Below are 21198 nucleotides of genomic sequence, written 5' to 3'. Positions count from 1 at the left end.
ACCACTGGCACCACCTGGGTCTGCTTGCATGTGTCTGTAGCAGAAATTTGAAGGAACTTCTTACATTAGCCAAAGATCCTTGAGGAGAAGCATGGCTGCCACGGATTGCTTACCGAGGTATCCAAGAGTGAAGACGGTGTCTTTTTGCCTCTGCTATTCTTAAATGCACTGAGGAGGGAGTGGCTAAACCCTGGGGCCTCCCCGCAGCCCTCTCCACCCCACTCAGACCTGCTCTGCAGTGATCTCTCTCAGCCTCAGTGACTACAGGGCCAACGTTTTGACCCTCTCGGCCCTTTAAGCACTTTGAGGCGGGGTTTCAAAGGTAAAGATTCCTACGGAGCCCTGCATTTTATCGATTATTTGTGGATAACTCAGGAGCAGAGAATAATCGTTATTTATCCTCCAGCTCATTTTCTGTTTTTCCACACCATCCTGGCAGAAGGCTGCAGTTGCATCTGAAAATGGATGAGAATGAGGGGGATTTGTCTGGATTGGTTTCTCTCTGCTGATTGTGTGATCTTCCCAAAAGTTCCAGGATACCCCATCCACACAGCACTGACATGTTGCAGAAACTGTACCCGAGTGCATTTTCCTGAACCACCTGACTGGTTTAATCTCCCCTTGTCACGACTTTCAGTTTGTTTCCTCTGCTCCTGGAGAGCAGGTCACCAGCGTGGGGGACTCTGAAAGACCTCCTGATTAGCCTTTCAAATTTTCTGCTTTTGGTAAAATTTGAAGAAGTGTGTGTTGCCAAAATTTCCATAATACACATTCCTCTGGTGTATCTACTTTTGAGGACTTGGTGCCTTTTGTTTAATATATTAGGTAGAACTATGTAAAACTGGCATTTTTGTGGGTTAAAAATTGCAACATACTAACCATTTCATATGTTTTAACCTAATCTAGGATTTAAAATGTAAAGTTCATTGACTAGAGATTTTTTGAGCTAATATTTCTTCTTTCTTACTCGCATTTTATATTGCCAGTCTAGCATCTGTATTTCTAAAGAGCACTGTAGCTTAACTGCTACTTACTGTTTATTCTTTCCATATTTTGTTACAAAAATTTATTTGCCAGTTATATTGGGTTGGCCAAAAAGTTCATTTGAGGATGGTATGGAAAAACCCAAACGAACTTTTTGGCCAACCCAATATTTGAAATCCTGTATAGACTTTTAATGGAGAAGGCAATGGCATCCCACTCCAGTACTCTTGCCTGGAAAATCCCATGGATGGAGGAGCCTGGTAGGCTGCAGACCATGGGGTCGCTAAGAGTTGGACAAGACTGAGCGACTTCCCTTTCACTTTTCACTTTCATGCATTGGAGAAGGAAATGGCAACCCACTGCAGTGTTCTTGCCTGGAGAATCCCAGGGACGGGGGAGCCTGGTGGTCTGCCATCTATGGGGTCGCACAGAGTCGGACACGACTAAAATGACTTAGCAGCATAGACTTTTAAAACACCATTTAGAAACACTGTTTAAAACCTAAGGGTCTTCTCCTTTTTTTCCCTTAAATATAATTGAGTCATTATTGAACAATAATTCAGTAATGATAAGCCAATCATCAACAATGTTAAGCCAGTAATGTTTTATATGGCTTATTTTGGCATATGAAACATTTTTTAAAAACAAAAGGTTCAGTAAGGGCTTCCCAGGTGTCACTAGAAGTAAAGAACCCACCTGCCAATGCAGGAGACACAAGAGCTGTGGGTTAGATCCCTGGGTTGGGAAGACTCCCTGGAGTAGGGAATGGTAACACACTCCAGCATTCTTGCCTGGAAAATTCCATGAACAGAAGAGCCTGATGGGTCCAGAGGGTCGCAGAGAGTCGGACACAACTGAGCACTAGCATACACCATTCAGTTATAAAATAATCATCTCGTTTTCTAGATCTCACCTGTCAGTATCTTGCACCATAAAAATAGATTCTTGTGCCTTTCCAGAGGCTCCTGTTTAATCACATTGGAGATGGAGCCTTGCCACGCAGTGACCCCAATCTTTCTGCTCCTGAGAAAGGTGGGTATGAAGCCAGCATCTTCGGCAGTCGTGGAAAGTTTAAGAGTGTGTTCTGGCTTCATTTCTTCCAGCCGCCCGTGTGTCCCTGTGGAAGGCAGATGTGCAGACCTTTAATGATCAGGACTGATCTTGTCTTTAGGGGATAGATGGAAGATAGTTATTTCTAATACATTCTTCACAAACTGTTTTCTTGTAGGATTTAACAGCAGAATCTGAGCAAGGTAGGGACTCCTGTTTAATGACTTTTGGTGTCATTCAGTGAGTCAGGGAGGCAATCCCTGTGCTACCTGAAACAAAGTGGCCAATTAGGCTACTTGTTCAACACAAGGAAAGTAAGCACCTTCCCAGATGGATCCTCGGTCCCACTTTGTGTCTGCCTTACCAAGCTCATTCAGTCAGCTCACCTGTTGCTTGTGGGTGACTCAGATGCTATTGAAAATTTGCAATCCAGTGCATAATGGAGTGTGCCCTGCCTCAAGGTCACATGAAAAATGAGAAACCAACATATGCATAGCAGTTAATAGCCAATTAGCATGGGTCTGTGCAACACAGCCGAGGAAGAAGAGTGGATTAAATGTGACTTCCTCAGCTAGGGGGATGGGGGCTAACAGCAAGGCACTCGTTCACCTTCCGGAGTCAGCCTCAAAAATCAGAGCAGTCCCCAAGCCAGCAAATTAACAGTCACTAATGACATATCCCTGTAAAGTGCATTTTAATTGTCCCCATTAAGATCTCGACTGCACTGTCATTTGAGTACACCAATACATTAAAACTTTCCTCGGGAGATAGGAATCAGCAAGACTGTAGCCTAAATTACTTTAAAACACACATTTTGCTTTACAGCTACAAATAAAATATTGATCTTTGTCTGGATAACTTAGAATTGTGATCATTTTCTCACCTCTTCTACCAAAGAAAACCCACAAAGCACCTTTTAAAGGACGAGAAGAAATGTTTTTTACGAGTGGTGGTTCCATCCAATTAAAGTGGTAATATAATCATAAAATGTTGAAATTCTGGCTATGTCCACCAGGTGGCAGTGTCTGCTCAGTGAGCAAGAGACTGGCACTCTAAAGGCTTGATTTTGTAAACCTCCCCTCAGAGCAGCTATTTATAACCTTGTATGTCTTGCCCTTGTTCCTGAGGGGGTTGTTCCATATTTCAGCATCTTACTGAAGTGTGGAGCAGGTAGATTACAAAAAAGGAATAATACTGTCAGCATTCCAAATTATTTTTTTAGGACGTTCTCCACTGTAGCCCTTTGACTTGAGGAACAAGGGCCAACAGGATGGTGTGGTGTGGCTATTCCTTGCCAGTAATTCTGCCAGGCATTGGAGATATTAGCATCCACTGCCTTCCCCCTTTTAGGGTGCTATTTGCCCAGAAAATTCCACTAAAAATCAAGTTTTAAAATAGTCGAGTGACTACATCTTCCATCTGTTATCCAGCATCTAAACACATTTGTAAATCTCAAGTTTCTACACTCTTTTGTCAAGATGTGTAGTTCTGACTGCTTGAGGGAAAGAGAGAGACACGCTATCACCCAATGAAATGTCAACTATAATTGTGAGATGGGCAATTAAATAAAGGGTTCACATTTAGGAAGTTTCCTTCTTATTATTTGTAATCCAGCTGATGTTTTCATTCTGGATAATTCTGACTTCTAAGACTGAGTGCTTGCAGGGTGATGTAGACCATGTGATTTTAGCTGTGTTATTCCCTTCCAGCTGTGAACCCCACCCCTAGCAGCTGGAGCCTGGACAGTGGGAAGGAAGCCAAGAACATGGCAGATGGTGGGAAGCTTATCTCTCCCCCCGTCCCTCCACGCCCCACACAGACTGGTGGGTATTTGAAGCATTTAACAGTAATTTTTATAAAAATAACTTTTATTGACTACTCCGACCTGAATTCCTCAGAAAGGTAGGCATTTGGTGTGTCCAAGGTAAAAACCTTAGTAGTAGCTACAGAATTCATCTGCGGTGTCCCCTCTTTTTCCTCAACTCTTGTTACACTAAGCCCACGAGTGCACCATTCCTAAACTGTAGAACATTCTTCTCCTAGGTATCATCCTCAGAATTGGGGCGGGGCACCCGAACCTTGCTGAACCACTAGCATTTTCTCTATCCTTCCCTTGAATCACCTCATTCTTATCAACCTCTGCTAACTCCAGCCACTTTCTGCAGGACTGATGCCCCAGCTTCAGGTTGTCCCTGAATAGGATTGACTAACTGTGATTTGGATAGGCTTGTGGAGAACAACTAACCAGTACCTTGCACCTACTGCTTAGACAAGACTGTATTCCAGGGTCGTCTTTCTCAAAGGCTTCATTCAAGGCTCTGCATCTCCTAGGGAGGTGGTTTAAGCAGCAGACTGGCTGAATCAGAATTATCTGGGCCAAAGCTCTAGAATCTGTGTTTTACCAAACCTTTCTAAATTTTGAGAACCACTGAAAATTATTCTCAAGAAACTTCCTTTCTGAGTTTATAACAGTAATGGGCCCCCTTTCCTCTTGAACAAGCCGTTGCTAGATGACCTGCATATGAGGGCAGTTTTTAAGAGAGGCTGTTGCACTTTACTAACTGTATCCTGTTGATGGGGAGAGCTTTTTCAACACTTCGCCTATATTTAGAGTCGTTTTGAAGCTTTACAAATACAACTAGCCTAAAGGCATGAGAGAATATGACGCTGTGTTTTTCATGGATTTTTCTGGATGGATCATCCATGTTTCGTTTGCTGCATTTTAACATCTTTCTAGCTTTTTTTTTTTTAACCGAAGAAAGAAAAATGACTCTCTTTTTAAAATAAACTGTGCTACCCAGTTTGTTTTATACTTTCCAAAGCTAGAAGTTGCCAGTAGATTTGGAAAGACATGTGAGATCTTCAAACAGAACAAGAAAAAACTGTAGCCTTACTTGATAATATGCATTGCTAGGTCAGTGTGACCATGGAAGGTTAAAACTCACCACCCAGTGCTTGGTGTTTTATTCATGATGTTTGTACATTGAAGCGACCTCCAGTTTAAACCTGGTTGTGTCCATAAAGTTGGAAGCTTGAAAAGTGTTTTCTAAGGGACAATAATATTCATGGTATTTAGGTTCCTAGGCTAATTCTACCTTGTAGGCAAGGACAGGGATAGAACTGTTTTGGGTCTTTTCTGGAGAAATATCACTCTAAACATGCAGTGGATACAGGGGCTGCTGGGTAGTCCACAGTGATGGAGTCAGGGAATGCCTAAGTTGAGAGGAAGAGGGTCCCAGACAATAAAGATGCCATTTCCCAATCAAGCTGTGCTTCTCTAGACGTCCATGCTCTTATGCTATACTTGACCCCCACAACTGATGGGCTAGGAGAACTAACTGGCAATGGAACATGGCATGTGCTGACAGCGTGCCCTAGCACGCACGATGGATCTGCACAACCCCGAGGGCAGGCCCGGCCACTCGGCCTAGTCCCTTAGGCCCAGAGCACGCAGGTGGCCGTAGCGCTCCCCGGTTACCCTGGCAGTGCTGCCTTCCCTTCTGCACTGATTGCTGTCATGGTCTGCCCTCGTGTCATCCTGTGTGGTCACTGCTGGCGGGATCTGTAACTGTCTCTCTTCCCTTTGGCCTTTCTGTAGTTTTCTTATGAGCTGCAAACCCCACTGTGACAGCTGGGAGGATGGCAGCTCATCACAGGGGTTGCTGCTGCAACCCCTGAGCCCACTGAAAACTCTGTAGGCAGACCTGGGAAATCTGGCTTACGCTCATGGGTTGACAGTGTCACGGTTGGCTGTAGTATATGTGGTTATGCTTTGGAGAGCTTGATTTGGTCCACAAGTGCACACACAGAGCAGTCATCACACTGGCCTTGTCCCAGATGTAGGGCTTGAAAATCTGGTGGGAGAAACAAAGAGAGGGTTCTTCTTACCTTAATGATGACGTCCATAGGGTATCACCTCCTAGAGATAAAGGAAGTCCCAAGTACAGACATTTGGGAGAAAAATGGAAAACTTCTTACCCTTTATATGGATGTGGCCAAGGGTTTTCTGTCAATTTCAGGAATATTGCGGGGGGTGGGGTGGTGAAAGGGGAGACTGATGTCAGTACATTCCCAGGGACCTATTCTGAGCTGCCTGGGTGACCTGGGTCTTTCCATTCTTGCTCAGCCCAAAGCCTGCTCCCTGGCACCTCATGTGTAAAAGCACCTTTTGAAATAGACCAAGGGGCAGAGAAGCATCTGGGCTTTGAGGAAGTGGAAAGGACGCTGGACCAGTCACCTGGTTAAACCATCATGTGTGCTCTGGTGACTTTTCCCTGATTACCCATGTCTTGGAGCTGCCATCCTTTGTGGGGAATCCATTTTGGGTGGGCACCATTTAGACTCTCCACCCACGCCCCTCCCCCTTGCCTCGATCCTTGTGCACTGGATCATCTGTATGGGTTTGTACACACAGAGGGCTTTTTCAGGTAGTCAGTTATCTGGTTTTCTGAACTGAAATGCTCTCTCTGTCTCTTCACAGCTTCACCAGCAAGACACACGGCGTCAGTATCCCCCTCGCCTGCTGGGCGATCTCCACTGAAGGTACAGGCTCTTGTTTAGATGGGAGCTAGAAATTGGCTCCTTGCTACTTTTTCCCGTTACATCAATGAGGTGCTTTCATCTACAAAGACCAGGCAGAGAACATAGAAGGGGGAGAGGAAGATGGGCAAGAAAACAACATTAGACTTTCCCTTTGGGGAGTCTGCCGTTTCATTTCAGATTAGCAGCCTTTTTCTCCAAATGGTGGCAATGAGAATGTACAAACTAGAGTGAGAATATACACTGAATGAGAAAGAAATGGTCCCTAGGTATCTTCTAGGACATTTTCAGCCTTATCTTTTAGTTTAAGGCACATCAAAAACAAACACTTAAGTTGTAAAATAATCAAGATCTATTAAATATTCTCAAGTGCCTTTTTCATCAGTCTTACTCATTTTGAAAAGGCCAAACCAAACTTTTTCTCTTTTAAGATATTTTAGCAAGGCTTTCATTTACATTAGAGATACATACTTGATCATGAGAAACAAGACAGTAAAATGAATTTTAAAATCTCTGGGAAACAAACTGGAAAGCTTTAAAGGTCAGACATTTATTTTTATTTTTTTATTTTTTTTATTTAATTTTTAAACTTTACATAATTGTATTAGTTTTGCCAAATATCAAAATGAATCCACCACAGGTATACATGTGTTCCCCATCCTGAACCCTCCTCCCTCCCCATACCAAGGTCAGACATTTAATATGAAGACATAGGCTAGTTAACATCTCTTAAACATACAAAATTCCTCATGAAGGTAAAGAATAATATTTAGTCTCTATCCAAATTGAATCAGACTGGCTGCAAGGATTGTTGGTGCATTCAGAGGTAGGTGTTCAGAGCTGCTACACCAGAGGCTTAAAGATGAAGTGACTGCGACTGTGGAAAGAATGATTTGTACCTGAATGACTTAGGATTTGCATGCTGTGTTTCCTTTTTGTTGATGAGACATTTCTAACTAATGTAAAAGAAAGAGAGAAATCAGCTTCTGCAAACACATAGGTGCAGATTGTGATCCTGTGCATCTGTGGTACTCAGGATTGTTGCTGGTAGAAATTGAGACTCTGGAAGGAAACCTCCCCTCCCCCGCCCCCCTTGCAGTGGAGAAAATTGCAAAAAAAATTTTTTTTAAGCGTGATTTGCATTGCTGACATTTCTGATGTCACAATTTGCTAGTGGGTGCAAATTATCTGCTGGTTTGGTTGTCATACTGCCATGCAGCTGTTAATCGTAAAGTGCAAGGGACTGTATTCACCCTGGGAGCCATAGACTGTTATCTTAATGTGATGGAAAGAAAACAACATGGTGTTTCCGCATCGTTACATTTCCCCTTACTAGCAAAGAACCCCACATGTTGCTATGGGATTCACATATGCATTTTTAAACTTGATTTGCAAATTAGTAATCAGATAAAATTAGGAATTATTCTTTTTTAATAATAGAATCAAAGAGTTGAAAACATTCAAGTAGCCACCAAATAGTTAGCAAAGTGGTGTATACTCTTTTTTCCACAGACCTGCCTGTGTTCTTGCTGGCCGTAGGTAGCCTCGTAGCAGTGTCTACAAATCAGGCTTTGAAAAGATGAAACATTGTGTTGTAACTACAGGTGACATTAGAGGGCGTAGTGCTACCAAGTTACTGGCTTTGCTGTGCTTCAGTTCCGTTCACTCAGTTGGGTCTGACTCTGCAACCCCATGGACTACAGCACGCCAGGCTTCCTTGTCCATCTACAACTCCCAAAGCTTGCTCAAACTCATGTCCATCAAGTCAGTGATGCCATCCAACCATCTCATCCTCCATCGTCCCCTTCTCTTGCTGTGCTTAGAATGCAGAAAACTCTTTTAAGAGTGTTTTTCAGCAATTAAATGAGGGAATTAACCCGTGGAGAAGACTCAGTTTACCTGCCCTATTTTGCACTTGAGGTCTAACTTTTAACAAAAAACACCAGTGAATTTGGATCTTTTAATTGGCCATTCTTGATCTGAGGCTCCTGATAAATGAAAGGATTTGTGTCTACCAGAATTCTCGTGTTTAAAAAGAGAGACCGAGGTAAAGTTAGGATAACATTTCTTGGTTTTATAGGCCATTATGTGATAAATGAGGAGGGGAAAAAAAAAAAAGGTCTGTGGTAAAATAAGTTTAGCAAACACTGGGCTGAACAAAGTCATTGAGGTTCCGTTATTGCCAGACTTTAATGAGCTAATAGGCTCTGAATGGACTCAAGGAGTACATAGGATGCAGTATCTCCCAGTAGAATCCTCTGTTCACAGAGCGCCGTTAGGGGAGAGGGAGAAAGAGTGGGGAGAGAGAATGTGTGTGTGTCACTCAGCCGCGTCTGATTCTTTTGTCATTCCATGGACTGTAGCCTGCCAGGCTCCTCTGTCCATGGGATTTCCCAGGCAAGAGTACTGGAGTGGGTTGCCACTTCCTTCTCCAGGGGATCTTGCCCACCCGGAGATGGAACCCAGGTCTCCTGCATTGCAGGCAGATTCTTTACCCTCTGAGCCACCAGGGAAGCCCAAAGGGAAGTGCAGATTTTGCTGCCAGTGAGAAGAGACAGTTAACAAATGAGGCCTCTGTGTGATGTGGTGGTAACGGTGGGTAACGGGCGGATTCAGGCCCCATCTAAAGGGCCAGCTCCCGCTCAGCAACAAGAGATTCTCTACCGAAAGAGAAAGTGACCCCTGTTGCTAGAACTTCCAGTGCTTAAAGAAATGCACATTTGGTGGGAAACCGTCCTATTTGACAAAATTAACAACTGAGGCTTTTAAAAACACTGCAGATGAAACGTCTGGTCTCTCAGGCTACATAGCCTGAGGGCTGCCAACCCGCGGCTTAAGCTTTTGAGTCTGGCAGGAGCTCAGAAGTCTCCAGGGCAGGGCCTGCCATGCCTTCCCCAAGGGTGTAGGAGAGAGGCTTCAGACTCTGGGTTTTGATGGGGGACACAGCAGAGCTCATCACCCTTTCGCTGACACTCTGCCGTTTCCCCTCCGCACAGGGCTCCGTGCAGTCCTTCACCCCCTCTCCCGTGGAGTACCACTCCCCAGGACTCATCTCCAACTCCCCCGTGCTGTCGGGCAGCTACAGCAGTGGGATTTCGTCCCTCAGCCGGTGTAGCACGTCAGAGACCTCAGGCTTCGAAAATCAGGTGAATGAACCGTCTGCGGCGCCGCTGGGGTCGGGGCCGGGCTACGGCGGCGGCGGGTCGGAGGAGCCGGTGCGCAAGGAGAGCAAGACGCCGCCGCCGTACAGCGTGTACGAGCGGACTCTGCGGCGCCCCGTGCCGCTACCTCACAGCCTCTCCATCCCCGTCACCGCCGAGCCGCCCGCCTTGCCCCCCAAGCCCCTGGCGGCGCGGTCGGGCCACCTGGAGAACGGGACCAGGAGGACGGACCCCGGCCCGCGGCCCAGGCCCCTGCCCCGGAAAGTCTCCCAGTTATAAGTCCCTTTTCTATTTCCCTGCCACGCATTCTTTGCCGTTTACAAGAGGTATGGTGAAAAGACATCTTTAGTGTAGGCACTTTAATAACTTAACTCAGATTTGTCTTTAGATGAATGGAATTTAAACTCGCTTAATAGAATGTTGCACAATATTAAAAGTTACTGATCCCCAGCGCCAGATGTCCCAAGTATGGCTGAATTTCATTACACCGTTTCTCGTTTGAAAGTGATAAATAGTGATAAAGCCTTCTTTTGTATCTTTTTATGTTCACTTTTTTTTTTTACATAGTTTAATCTCAACCAGTAAAATATTGTCGAACAATACGAAGCGTGATAATGTTGTATGCTTTTTACTGAATACTTGATACTTCATGAAAGCTTATTAAGTCAGTGCACATCCTGAGGCAGTGGTCCTTACTTTAGAAGACTTCTGTAAATAAGGTGAGATTTCTGACTCTTTCTATCAACAGACAAATGAATGCACATCACCATAATTAAAAGTTAAAGCAGGCTAGTGAGATACACACTAAAGGAGTTGCAAGGATTGGGACTGGAAGCGGTTTTGTTCTTGAAACATACGTCTTTAAGGTTGCTTTTGACCTTGACTGCTGTCTACATTCTTCAGAAGCTACTCTACCAGTTGGTTGGTAAACCGTTTAGTACCCTGACACCATGATATCTACTGTATTTCTTTTCAAGGTGCAATTTACTTCCAGAGTTCCAATCAGGTTGATGAAGCAAAAGACCCCAGGAGAAATGTTTACTTGAATCTTGTGCTTCCTTAGATAATTTCCACTACCCAATTTGTCATTGAAGAAGAAATGTTCGTGTATTAAGTAGGCACAAATTAATGTGTCCCATTAACAAGAATTCAGGAATCAATACAGGACAGTATTAAATCGATAGAGTAAATGAAGAAAAAAAGTAGAGAAAATATATTAGCATGATTAAATGGCAAAAGGACTTTGAAAAGGCAAGGGCATTAACTTTCAGTCCTGCACAAAATAAGAAATTCCTCACAACTCCATTGTTACCAGTGGGGCTTGTCTTCTGAACTAATCCTGTTATCCTTTTGTTGAAGGAGGATGGCTGTAGACTGCTCTAGCTTGAACATTATGACATAGCATCTTAGATCTAGATAGGGATGCTAATGCCACAGTCATAGGAGTGTGAAGAGAGAAAAGCACCTTGTATGTAGTAATGTATTTTGTATCTTGTTTTCTTTACTGACTGTTTATAACACTCAACTGACAATAGATATGAACTGTATTTTAAATCATACTGTTGAATATTTTCCCTCTTTTGTTGGGAAGCTCATTTTAGTTTAACTGTGTTTGTTTTTGTTGATAGCTTACCCAGAAGGCAGTGACCACTTTTTTATATTCCCTTCGAAACCATTCAGCAGGTATATGCTGTTGAGACTGGTTATAGAGGTTTTCTATAATAAATGTTCAAGTATTTTTGTACATAACTGGTTAATTTTAATAAGAGATACCATTACATGTAAAAAATTAAAAATAAAAGCAAACTGTTGTGGATGCAGTATGATTGTTATAATTATGCCAAATACTTTATGTATGGAAAAAGAATATTTGTACATATGTGCTTTTAACAATAATTCTGCCATATTGACTACAGTTTTGAATGTCAGAAAAATTAATATATGTTAAAATATTTATGTTTAGTGAAAGTATTCTTAATAGAGAAAAGGAACATGAATTTTAGCTTTGTATCTTTCAAGTTTTTCAGTTGAAAATGTCTTGAACTAGCTTTTGCTTTTGATGATAACACTTTGTGTTTGTAATCACATCCTTAAGTATATATATATATCTATATATATAGGAAGATACATATTTCTGTTGCTTTAAAGAAGTAAAGCCTTCCTTCCATTTAAATAAGGTGACATGCTTAAGATAACAAAGCTCTGATTTCCTTTTCTTCTGTAATTTAATAGATTTCTTGACTAGTGCTTGGGCACAGTGTAAATCAGTGTTATTTGCTCTTGAATCCATTTTTACAAAAAAAAAAAATTGGGGCAATGAGCAGTCGATCATGTGCGTGTATTTCTGAAGCAGCTATATAGCAGAACATTTCAAGAGATTCTGTTAGCCCAGATGTTCATGTTGGTTGCTGCTGAACGGTAAATATTAAATAAAAGTACCTGATTAATCTTGGTATTTCTGTCTTTATTCCAGTCATAAGCATATCCTTACTTGAACAGAAGCTGTGTAAATAACTGCCAAATGTACAAAAGGAATAGTTGAGTGCTGCTTTTGCCAGCTGCACAGACTATCTGCATGCCTGCTTTCTCCCTGATGTTCGTGAAATGACAGGAAATACATTTAACACTGGAAAGTCCATGGACTACCAAATTTGCTAATAAAGCCTGGCTTTTAATTTTGTGAGCTGCATCTATGCTGTGTTAGATTTACAACATTTATGTCACTCAGTGCTAAGCAAACCACTGGCTAAAGCCTCTGTTCCATTAAATACCAAAACTCACTTAAAGTCATTGTCAATGTCTTCCTGATTATTTCTCAACATTAAGTGATTTTAGAGCATTTGGGGAACATTTTCATCACCACTGAATCCACAAGTGTTTCGATTCTACAAGCTTAATTACAATAAGAATAGCTTCTTTCTCTGGTAGTCTTCTCTCTGGATTGATATTGATTGTTCTACAAAATACAACAAAGAAAATAACAAGCTACACAGCTTTGCCCTTATTTGATCTTTACACATTAAAAGATAGCTCTACCAGAATGTCTTCTTAGTTATTAACTGAAATAAACCTTGTCCTCATTACATAATACCATTTAAAAAAACTTGAAAATTTGACAGTCCCCTAGTATAACTATTATTTTTACATATTCCTTTTGTCTTTTCTCTATGCATATATTGCACACTTTCCCTACATTAAGTTCTGGTTCCCCAACATAATTATATAATTATGTATCCCAACATAAGTATCACAACCTGATTTATCGACAATACAGGGCTGAGTTCACTGCCCACTGAAATAACAGAGAATGTCACTTCAACAGAGCTTTGGCAGTATCTCAGAAGGGCAAGGGCAAGATCAGATTTTACTGAAATTCTGGAGTTTTGTTTAAGGTAGATCTTTGAAGGAGCAGGGCTTAAGACTAGGTACAGATCACGATATAATTATTGAGGATTGGTAAGAAACAGCAGTCTTAGGACATAACTGTTAGTTGATAATTTCTATTGACAACTTGATGAGTCTATTGACAAATTACATCGTAAAAATAAAGTTATTTACCCGGCAAAAAGACTCCTGGAAGAGTAAAGTTATACCAGCAAATATTGGAATATGGAGGTCATGTTCGTGTAAACTGTATGGACTAGGTGGTTTCAGTTTTCAACATGTATGTTTAACAGAGTCATAGTCACAGGGTGCTGGACAGACTACTCAGTTTGTTCTTGTTTAATGTTACCATACAGTAAGTATTTTCATATTTTACATGTACATAAAAAGCAAAGTATATATTCCCACCATTTACTTAGCCATTCCCCTATTACTGGACATGATATTATTTCCAGTTTTTCACCAATGCAAATAATACCATTGGCACATACAGCTTTTTCCATGTTTTAGATTAATTCCTTAACATGGAATCCAAGACTAAAATTGCAAAGGCAAGGGAAGGATGATTTTTGTTGTTATCTTGCATATTGGCAAATTATTTCTCAAAAGTATTGCAACAATTTTAATGCCACCAGCAATATTTTTCCAAGGTTGGATAGCAATGCCGTTATTTTTTGCTATGTGGGAAGAAAATATTGCTGCTTTACCTAAAATTTGAGAAAATATTACTCCACTAATTAAGTATTGTACACAATTGTGTATAAGGAAGTTGATTATCTATAAAGAAAAGGAGAGAGAAAACAACATTAGAGTAACAGGCACTAACACTTAAGTATATCACCTACTGAAAATACTTCATCCCAGAGAAGGCACTTTAGATCCTCTGTTAGTATGGAATACTAGAAAACCCCCGACATTCTGAACACAAGTACCATCTCTTATCCAGTTTACCGCCCCACCCTTGCACCTCCCCCCCACCGCCCCCTGCATCTTTCACAACCAGTGAAGAAGCCAAAAACCTAGCAGTGAGGACACTGAACAGCCACAATAAACGTCACCATCAGCTGAGTGAAATGTCCCAAGAAGATGAGGCTGATGAAATGCTTGATGTGTTTGAACTTACTGACAGGAGATGAAACTTTTGTAAGACAGTTGAGGGGTGGTTGAGAGAAGTACCTAGAAATCTATGCAAGTCAAAGGGAAAGGAAAAAACTCCAGAGAGGACAGAAAAATGTTTAAATAAGTAAATGTAATTATAGTATACCAAGGAGTCACCTCTGCATATTTACATAGCCTTGGAAATGTAAAATATGTAACCCCAAATTATATTGGAAAGATGAGGGTAAGGAAGACGTGTGTATGTAGTGAAAGTGAGCGAAAGTTGTTCAGTTGTCTCCGACTCTTTGCAACCCCATGGAGTATACAGTCCATGGAATTCTCCAGGCCAGAATACTGGAGTGGGTAGCCTTTCCCTTCTCCAGGGGATCTTCCCAACCCAGGGATCAAACCTAGGTCTCCCACATTGCAGGTGGATTCTTCCTGCATTGCAGGCAGATTCTTTACCAGCTGAGCCACAAGGGAAGCCCAAGAATACTGGAGTCAGTAGCCTATCCGTTCTTCAGCAGATCTTCCCAACCCAGGGATCAAACCAAGGTCTCCTGCATTGCAGACGGATTCTTTACCAACTGAGCTATCAGGGAAACCTAAATGTGTAACCACCTTTAGTGGTAAGGAGGAAAAGTTCCCCTGACCTGCAGGGGGATCAAACCCGCAACCTTGGCATTATTAGCACCACGCTCTAACCAACTGAACTAATCGGCCATGACATGTATGTGGAGAATAACAAATTCTCTCATATAGGGATGTCAATCAGAAATGCCTAAAATTTAAAGACAATCAAAAAGTAGCAATTTAAGATGTTTTTTAAATCTAGATATAAAAGCAAAAATTAAGAAATAACTTGAAAATAATGCCCTCTGTGGAGTGAAATAATGGCTGCAGGACATTCCTGTTTTTCACAGTGGTTTAAACAACTATATGCATATTTTAAGAGATTTTTTAAAAAATGGTTTCTACAATGTTCACCACACTGGCTTCACTTCTCTTGTTTTTTTTTCCTTCCAAATTCAAAGCAGACCTGGATTTGGAACTCTTTGAGAAACACATATAGAGCTTGCCAGAAGATTTCTACTTCAAAAGCATGGGTGCGACAGGTTATAGGGAGTAAAGGGGAGGAGTTTGGACCCATATAAAACTCCTCTGGGAGAAGTGATTGGCAGTAATACAAACATTTTAGTTCCAATCATGACTTAAGCCTGTCCACTAAGTCATTTGCAATTATTTTTAAGGGGCTGACTCCTCCTTGTTTTTTAGTAGCAGCGTGAAGCAGCCAATTGATAAAATTTTTAGGCATGTCTGAAAAGAACACTGCACACATCAACAGTTCACAAGTTCCTTTCACGTCAATAACATGAATTTTCTCATCCCGAAAAAATACTCAGGTCTTAGTGTGACTGACTTGGGAACAACAGTCAACAGTCCCATGTTATTTCCCTTCAAGAGGGAGAAAATTAGGTTATTAACAAATAATTTTTTTTTTAAGGTAAAAAATGGTGAGCATTAGAACTTCAAGCCTGAAATGAAATTTGGCAGAGGGTCTCCTGGTACAGCCATTGTTCATTCCCTCACTATACCTCAACCTCTTGCTTCACCACCCACAACTTATCCAAATCTTTGTACCAAAACCAGAAAAGGAAGAAATCCCTTCATTGGGATTAAGTTTTCTACCCTTGAGTTGATCCCACTTCATCTCCCTCTGAATCTTTCTTTATGGATGAGGAAGTGAGGGGAATCTGACCTTTGATCTACTTAAAGCAACCGATCTTGATGACTAGGTCTGAAGATAAGAACAAATATAAGTAAATGTTTACCAACTTCAGATAACTTTCCCCCCCCCTTTTTTTTTCTCCTTGGTCAGGCAACTGTCTGAGCTTAAGAATTTATAAGTTGGCATTAAATTTCAAAACTTATATAAGTCAAAGAAAAATATAGCCAAGATGTAAGAGTAAACAGACTAAAAAAATTTTTCTCCAAATATGACAGTATTAATATCCTTGTAAAGAATTCATCTAAATTGATTTTTAAAAGTATTAAGACTGTTAAGAGGTATTAGAAAGGAGAGGAGAAAATATGCCAACAGGCAAATAAATAGATAATTTACAAAAGATGAACCATAAACATATGGTAAAATAATTAACTGAACTACTAATCAAAGAAAAACAAATGGAAACAATGAAGTAACATTTGTTGCTTATGAAATTAGCTATATGTATAAAATAATAGCACCCAGTTCTGGGAAGACTATGGTGACAAGTTGTCCTCAATGATACAGCTAGTGGCACTAAATTAGGATAACTTTTTTTTGGTAATTTTATTTAAACTTTTTATTTTGTATTGGGGTATAGCTGATTAAGAATGTTGTTATACTTTCAGGTGAACAGAGAAGAGACTCAGCCATACATATACATGTATCCATTCTCCCGCACAATAGTGGAGAAGGCAATGGCTTCCCACTCTAGTACTCTTGCCTGGAAAATCCCATGGACGGAGGAGCCTGGTGGGCTGCAGTCCATGGGGTTGCTAAGAGTCGGACACAACTGAGCGACTTCACTTTCACTTTTCACTTTCATGCGTTGGAGAAGGAAATGTTAACCCACTCCAGTGTTCTTGCCTGGAGATTCCCAGGGATGGGGGAGCCTGGTGGGCTGCCATCTATGGGGTGGCACAGAGTCAGACACAACTGAAGCGACTTAGCAGTAGCAGCATTCTCCCCCAAGTCCTAAGCATAACCTTTTTGAAATGCAATTTGGCAGAATAGATCCAAAATCTAAAAAATGATCATGTCCTTTGAACCATAATTCATTACTGGAAATGTATGAGAAAATAATAATTCAAAATGCAATATGGTTATATGGAGAAGCAACAGGCAAAAAATTAAAGTCCTAGAAATGTCAGTTTCTAGGACATTAAAGGAGATGGTTACATAAAATATAACATCTAATCAAAAGAATGGTATATGCTATTTTAAAACATGTATTTGAGGTCAGGTAACAAGGAAGAAAGGCTTCCTAGGTGGCTCAGAAGATAAAGAATCTGCCTGCAATGCAGAAGACCTGGGTTCAATCCCTGAGTTGGGAAGATCCCCTGGAGTAAGAAATGGCAATCCGCTTAAGTATTCTTGCCTAGAAAATTCCACGGACAGAGGAGTGTTGTGGGCTACACACCACGAGGTCACAAAGAGTTGGACATAACTGAGCAAATAAGCACACAAGCATAACAAGGAGGTAAAAACTAATAGTGTTTAAAGTGCAGGAAAAAAAGATTTAAAGTATATGCACACTGGTGGTATAGCAGAGAAGACAAGATGGCAAAGTGAAAGAACGTGAGTGATTTCTTCTAATACAAACACCAAAATCACAACAAACTGCTGAATAACCACCAACCAACAACAACAACAAACATGCTGGAACCTTCAGAAAAAAAAAAAAAAGATACCTTACATCCAAAGCCAAAGAAGAAGCCACAAGAGAAGGCAGGAGGGGCACAATCACAGTAAGATAAAGTTCCATACATTCTAGGCGGCAACTATCAACTGGAAAACAGTTATACCGCAGAAGTTCTACCAGAGGAGTGAAAGTTCTGCCTCCCACATCAGGCTTCCCAGGCAACTAGATGAGGAGTCCCCAGAGAACCTAATTTTGAAGACCAGTGAGGTTTGATTGCAGGAATTCCACAGGACTAGGTGAAACAGAAACTCCACTCTTGGAGGACACACACAGAATCTTGTGCAGACCAGGACCCAAGGAAAAAAGCAAGTGACTGCACAAGAGATTGGGGCAGACATATCTGCTAATACTGCGAGGTCTCCTACAGAGGAAGGGGCAGTGGTGGCTTAATATATGGACAAGTACACTGGCAGTGGCAGTTCTGGCAAGTTCTGGCAAGTCCATTTGAAGGTGGCATGAGCACTCCTGGAGGCTGCTGTTTTCTCACCAAACATGGCCCCGCCCAACAGCCTGTCTCACCAGGATATGTCCCTGCTGCTGCAAAACTTCTAGGGCCCACAGCAGACTTCCCAACCTGGGGATCAGGCAAAGGGACTGAGAACCCCTAGGGAATTTGACTTGGAAAGCCAGTGGGATTTGATTACAGAACTTCCACAGGACTAGGGAAACAGACTCTTGAAGGGCACAACAAAACCTTGTGCACACCAGATCCCAGGGGAAAGGAGCAGTGACCCCAAAAGAGACTGAGCCAGACTTGCCTGTGAGAGTCCTGGACTCTCTGGTGAAGGCATGAGTTGACAGTGGCCTGCTTCAGGGTCAGGGGCACTGACTACAACAGTCCTCAGAGCCATGACATGCTGGCATAAGCATTTGAAGGTGGTGGCCACTTATAGCCATTACCCCTACTATTGTTTGGCCTCAGGCCAAACTATAGGGAGGGAACACAGCCCAACCCATCAGCAGAAAATTGGATTAAAGATTTACTGAGCATGCCCTCACTCACCAGAGCAAGATCCAATTTTCCCCAAAATCAGTCCCTCCCATCAAGAAGCTTCTACAAGCTTCTTATTCTCATCCATCAGAGGGCAGACAGAATGAAAACAGCAATCACAGAAAACTAATCAACTGATCACATGGATCAAAGCCTTGTCTAGCTCAATGAAACTATGAGTCATGCCATATGGGGCCGCCCAAGATGGATGGGTCATGGTGGAGAGTTTTGACAAAATGTGGTCCACTGGAGAAGAGAATATCAAACCACTTCAGTATTCTTGCCTTGAGAACCTCATGAACAGTGTGAAAAGGCAAAAAGATATGACACTGAAAGATGAACTCCCCAGGTTGGTAGGTGTCCAATATGCTACTGGAGGAGAGTGTAGAAATAACTCCTGAAGGAATGAAGAGGCTGAGCCAAAGCTGAAACAACGCCCAGCTGTGGATGTGTCTGGTGGTGAAAGTAAAGTCGGATGCTATAAAGAACAGTATTGCATAGGAACCTGAAATGTTAGGTCCATGAATCAAGGTAAATTGGACATGGTCAAGCAGGAGATGGCAAGAGTGAACATCAACATCTTAGGAATCAGAGAACTAAAATGGACATGGACAGGAATGGGGGAATTTAACTCAGATGACCATTATTTCTACTACTGTGGGCAAGAATCCCTTAGAAGAAATGGAGTGGCCCTCATAGTCAACCAGAGTCCAAAATGCAGTACCTGGATGCAATCTCAAAAACAACAGAATCATCTCTGTTCATTTCCAAGGCAAACCATTCAACATCACAGTAATCCAAGTCTATGCCCCAACCAGTAATGCTGAAGAAGCTGAAGTTTAACAGTTCTATGAAGATCTACAAGACCTTCTAGAACACCAAAAAAAGATGTCTTTTTCATCATAGGGGACTAGATGCAAAAGTAGGAAGCCAAGAGATACTTGGAGTAGCAGGCAAGTTTAACTGTGGTGTACAAAAATTAACCATGGCAAAGGCTAACAGAGTTTTGCCAAGAGAATGTACTGGAAATAGCAAACACCCTCTTCCAACAACACAAGAGATGGCCCTACACGTGGACATCACCAGATGATCAATAATGAAATCAGACTGATTTTATTTTTGGCACCAAAGATAAAGAAACTCTATACAGTCAGCAAAAACAAGACCTGGAGCTGACTGTGGCTCAGATCATGAACTTCTTATTGCCAAATTCAGACTTAAATTGAAGAAAGTAGGGGAAAAAAGGCCATTCAAGAATGACCTAAATCAAATCCCAAATCACAAAGTGCTGCACCCAATATGCCAGCAAATTTGGAAAACTCAGCAGTGGTCACAGGACTGCAAAAGTTCAATTTTCATTCCAATCCCAAAGAAAGGCATTGCCAAAGAATGTTCAAACTACTGCACAATTGCACTCATTTCACATGCTAGCAAAATAATGCTCAAATTCTCCATGCTAGGCTTCAATAGTACATGATCCAAGAACTTCAAGATGATCAACATGGAATTAGAAAAGGCAGAAGAATCTGAGATCAAATTGCCAACATCTGTTGGATCATAGAAAAAACAAGGGAATTCCAAAAATACATCTATTTCTGCTTCATTGACTCCGCTAAAGACTTGTACTGTATCGATTACAACAAACTGTGGAAAATTCTTCAAGAGATGGGAACACCAGACCACCTTACCTGCCTCCTGTGAAACCTGTATACAGATCAAGAAGCAACAGTTAGAATCAGACATGAAACAACAGACTGGTTCCAAATTGGAAAAGGAGTGCGTCAAGGCTGTATATTGTCACCCGGCTTATTTAACTTGTATGCAGAGTACATCATGTGAAATGCTAGGCTGGATGAAGCACAAGCTGGAATCAAGATTGCTGGGAGAAATATCAATAACCTCAGATATGCAGATAATTCCATGCTATGGCAGAAAGTGAAGAGGAACTAAAGAGCCTCCTGATGAAGGTGAAAGAGGAGAGGGAAAACCTGGCTTAAAATTCAACATTCAAAAAACTAAGATCACGGCATCCGGTCCCATCACTTCATGGCAAATAGATGGGGAAACAATGGAAACAGTGACAGACTTTATATTCTTGGGCTCCATAATCACTGCAGATGGTGACTGCAGCTACAAAATTAAAAGATGTTTGCTCCTTAGAAGAAAAATCATTACTGACCTAGACAGCATATTAAAAAGCAGAGACAGTACTTTACTGACAAGGTTCATATAGTCAAAGTTATGGTTTTTCCAGTAGTCATGTATGGATCTGAGAGTTGGACCATAAAGAAGGCTGAGTGCCAAAGAACTGATGCTTTTGAACTGTGGTATTGGAGAAGATTCCTGAGAGTCCCTTGGACTGCAAGAGGATCAACCAATCAATCCTAAATGAAATCAACCCTGAATATCCATTGGAAGGACTGATGCTGTAGCTCCAATACTTGGTCCACCTGATGCAAAGAGCTGAATCATTAAAAAAGACCCTGATGCTGGGGAAGACAAAGACAGGAGGAGAGTTCAGTTC

At 41.6% G+C, this 21198-nt stretch overlaps 1 protein-coding gene and 1 long non-coding RNA gene across 16 annotated transcripts in view; one reads left to right on the top strand and one right to left on the bottom strand.

Annotated features, from left to right (window-relative positions):
- Nucleotides 1–12189, top strand: part of DOCK4 (dedicator of cytokinesis 4) — a 479600-nt gene extending 467411 nt beyond the window's left edge. For all 4 annotated transcript variants that reach the window (XM_086396606.1, XM_086396604.1, XM_086396605.1 and 1 more), the window contains 4 exons: nt 1944–2016; nt 3744–3857; nt 6515–6576; nt 9570–12189. In XM_086396606.1, coding sequence (XP_086252732.1) covers nt 1944–2016; nt 3744–3857; nt 6515–6576; nt 9570–10013 — 693 coding nt within the window. In that variant the 3' untranslated portion in view covers nt 10014–12189. The remainder of the gene's footprint in view (nt 1–1943; nt 2017–3743; nt 3858–6514; nt 6577–9569) is intronic.
- The window catches only part of LOC147374254 (uncharacterized), a 100670-nt gene that overhangs the window by 11079 nt on the left and 68393 nt on the right, over nt 1–21198 (bottom strand). For 7 of the 12 annotated variants that reach the window (XR_015162549.1, XR_015162558.1, XR_015162550.1 and 4 more), the window contains 3 exons: nt 6403–6655; nt 5757–5888; nt 1898–2101 (listed from right to left, as the gene is read on the bottom strand). This is a non-coding gene — a long non-coding RNA (uncharacterized LOC147374254). Of the gene's footprint in view, nt 1–1577; nt 1776–1897; nt 2102–5738; nt 5889–6402; nt 6656–21198 lie in introns of those variants that run through there. The other 5 variants (XR_015162552.1, XR_015162553.1, XR_015162554.1 and 2 more) reach the window with 4 other exon arrangements.

This window comes from Bos grunniens, chromosome 4, assembly GCF_055505025.1.
Source record: "Bos grunniens cultivar Pamir isolate PY7600 chromosome 4, Bosgru_T2T1.0, whole genome shotgun sequence".
NCBI classification, from domain to species: Eukaryota; Metazoa; Chordata; class Mammalia; order Artiodactyla; family Bovidae; genus Bos; species Bos grunniens.
The sequence above is the reverse complement of the archived record's forward strand: the minus strand, read 5'-3'. Positions and strand labels throughout refer to the sequence as shown.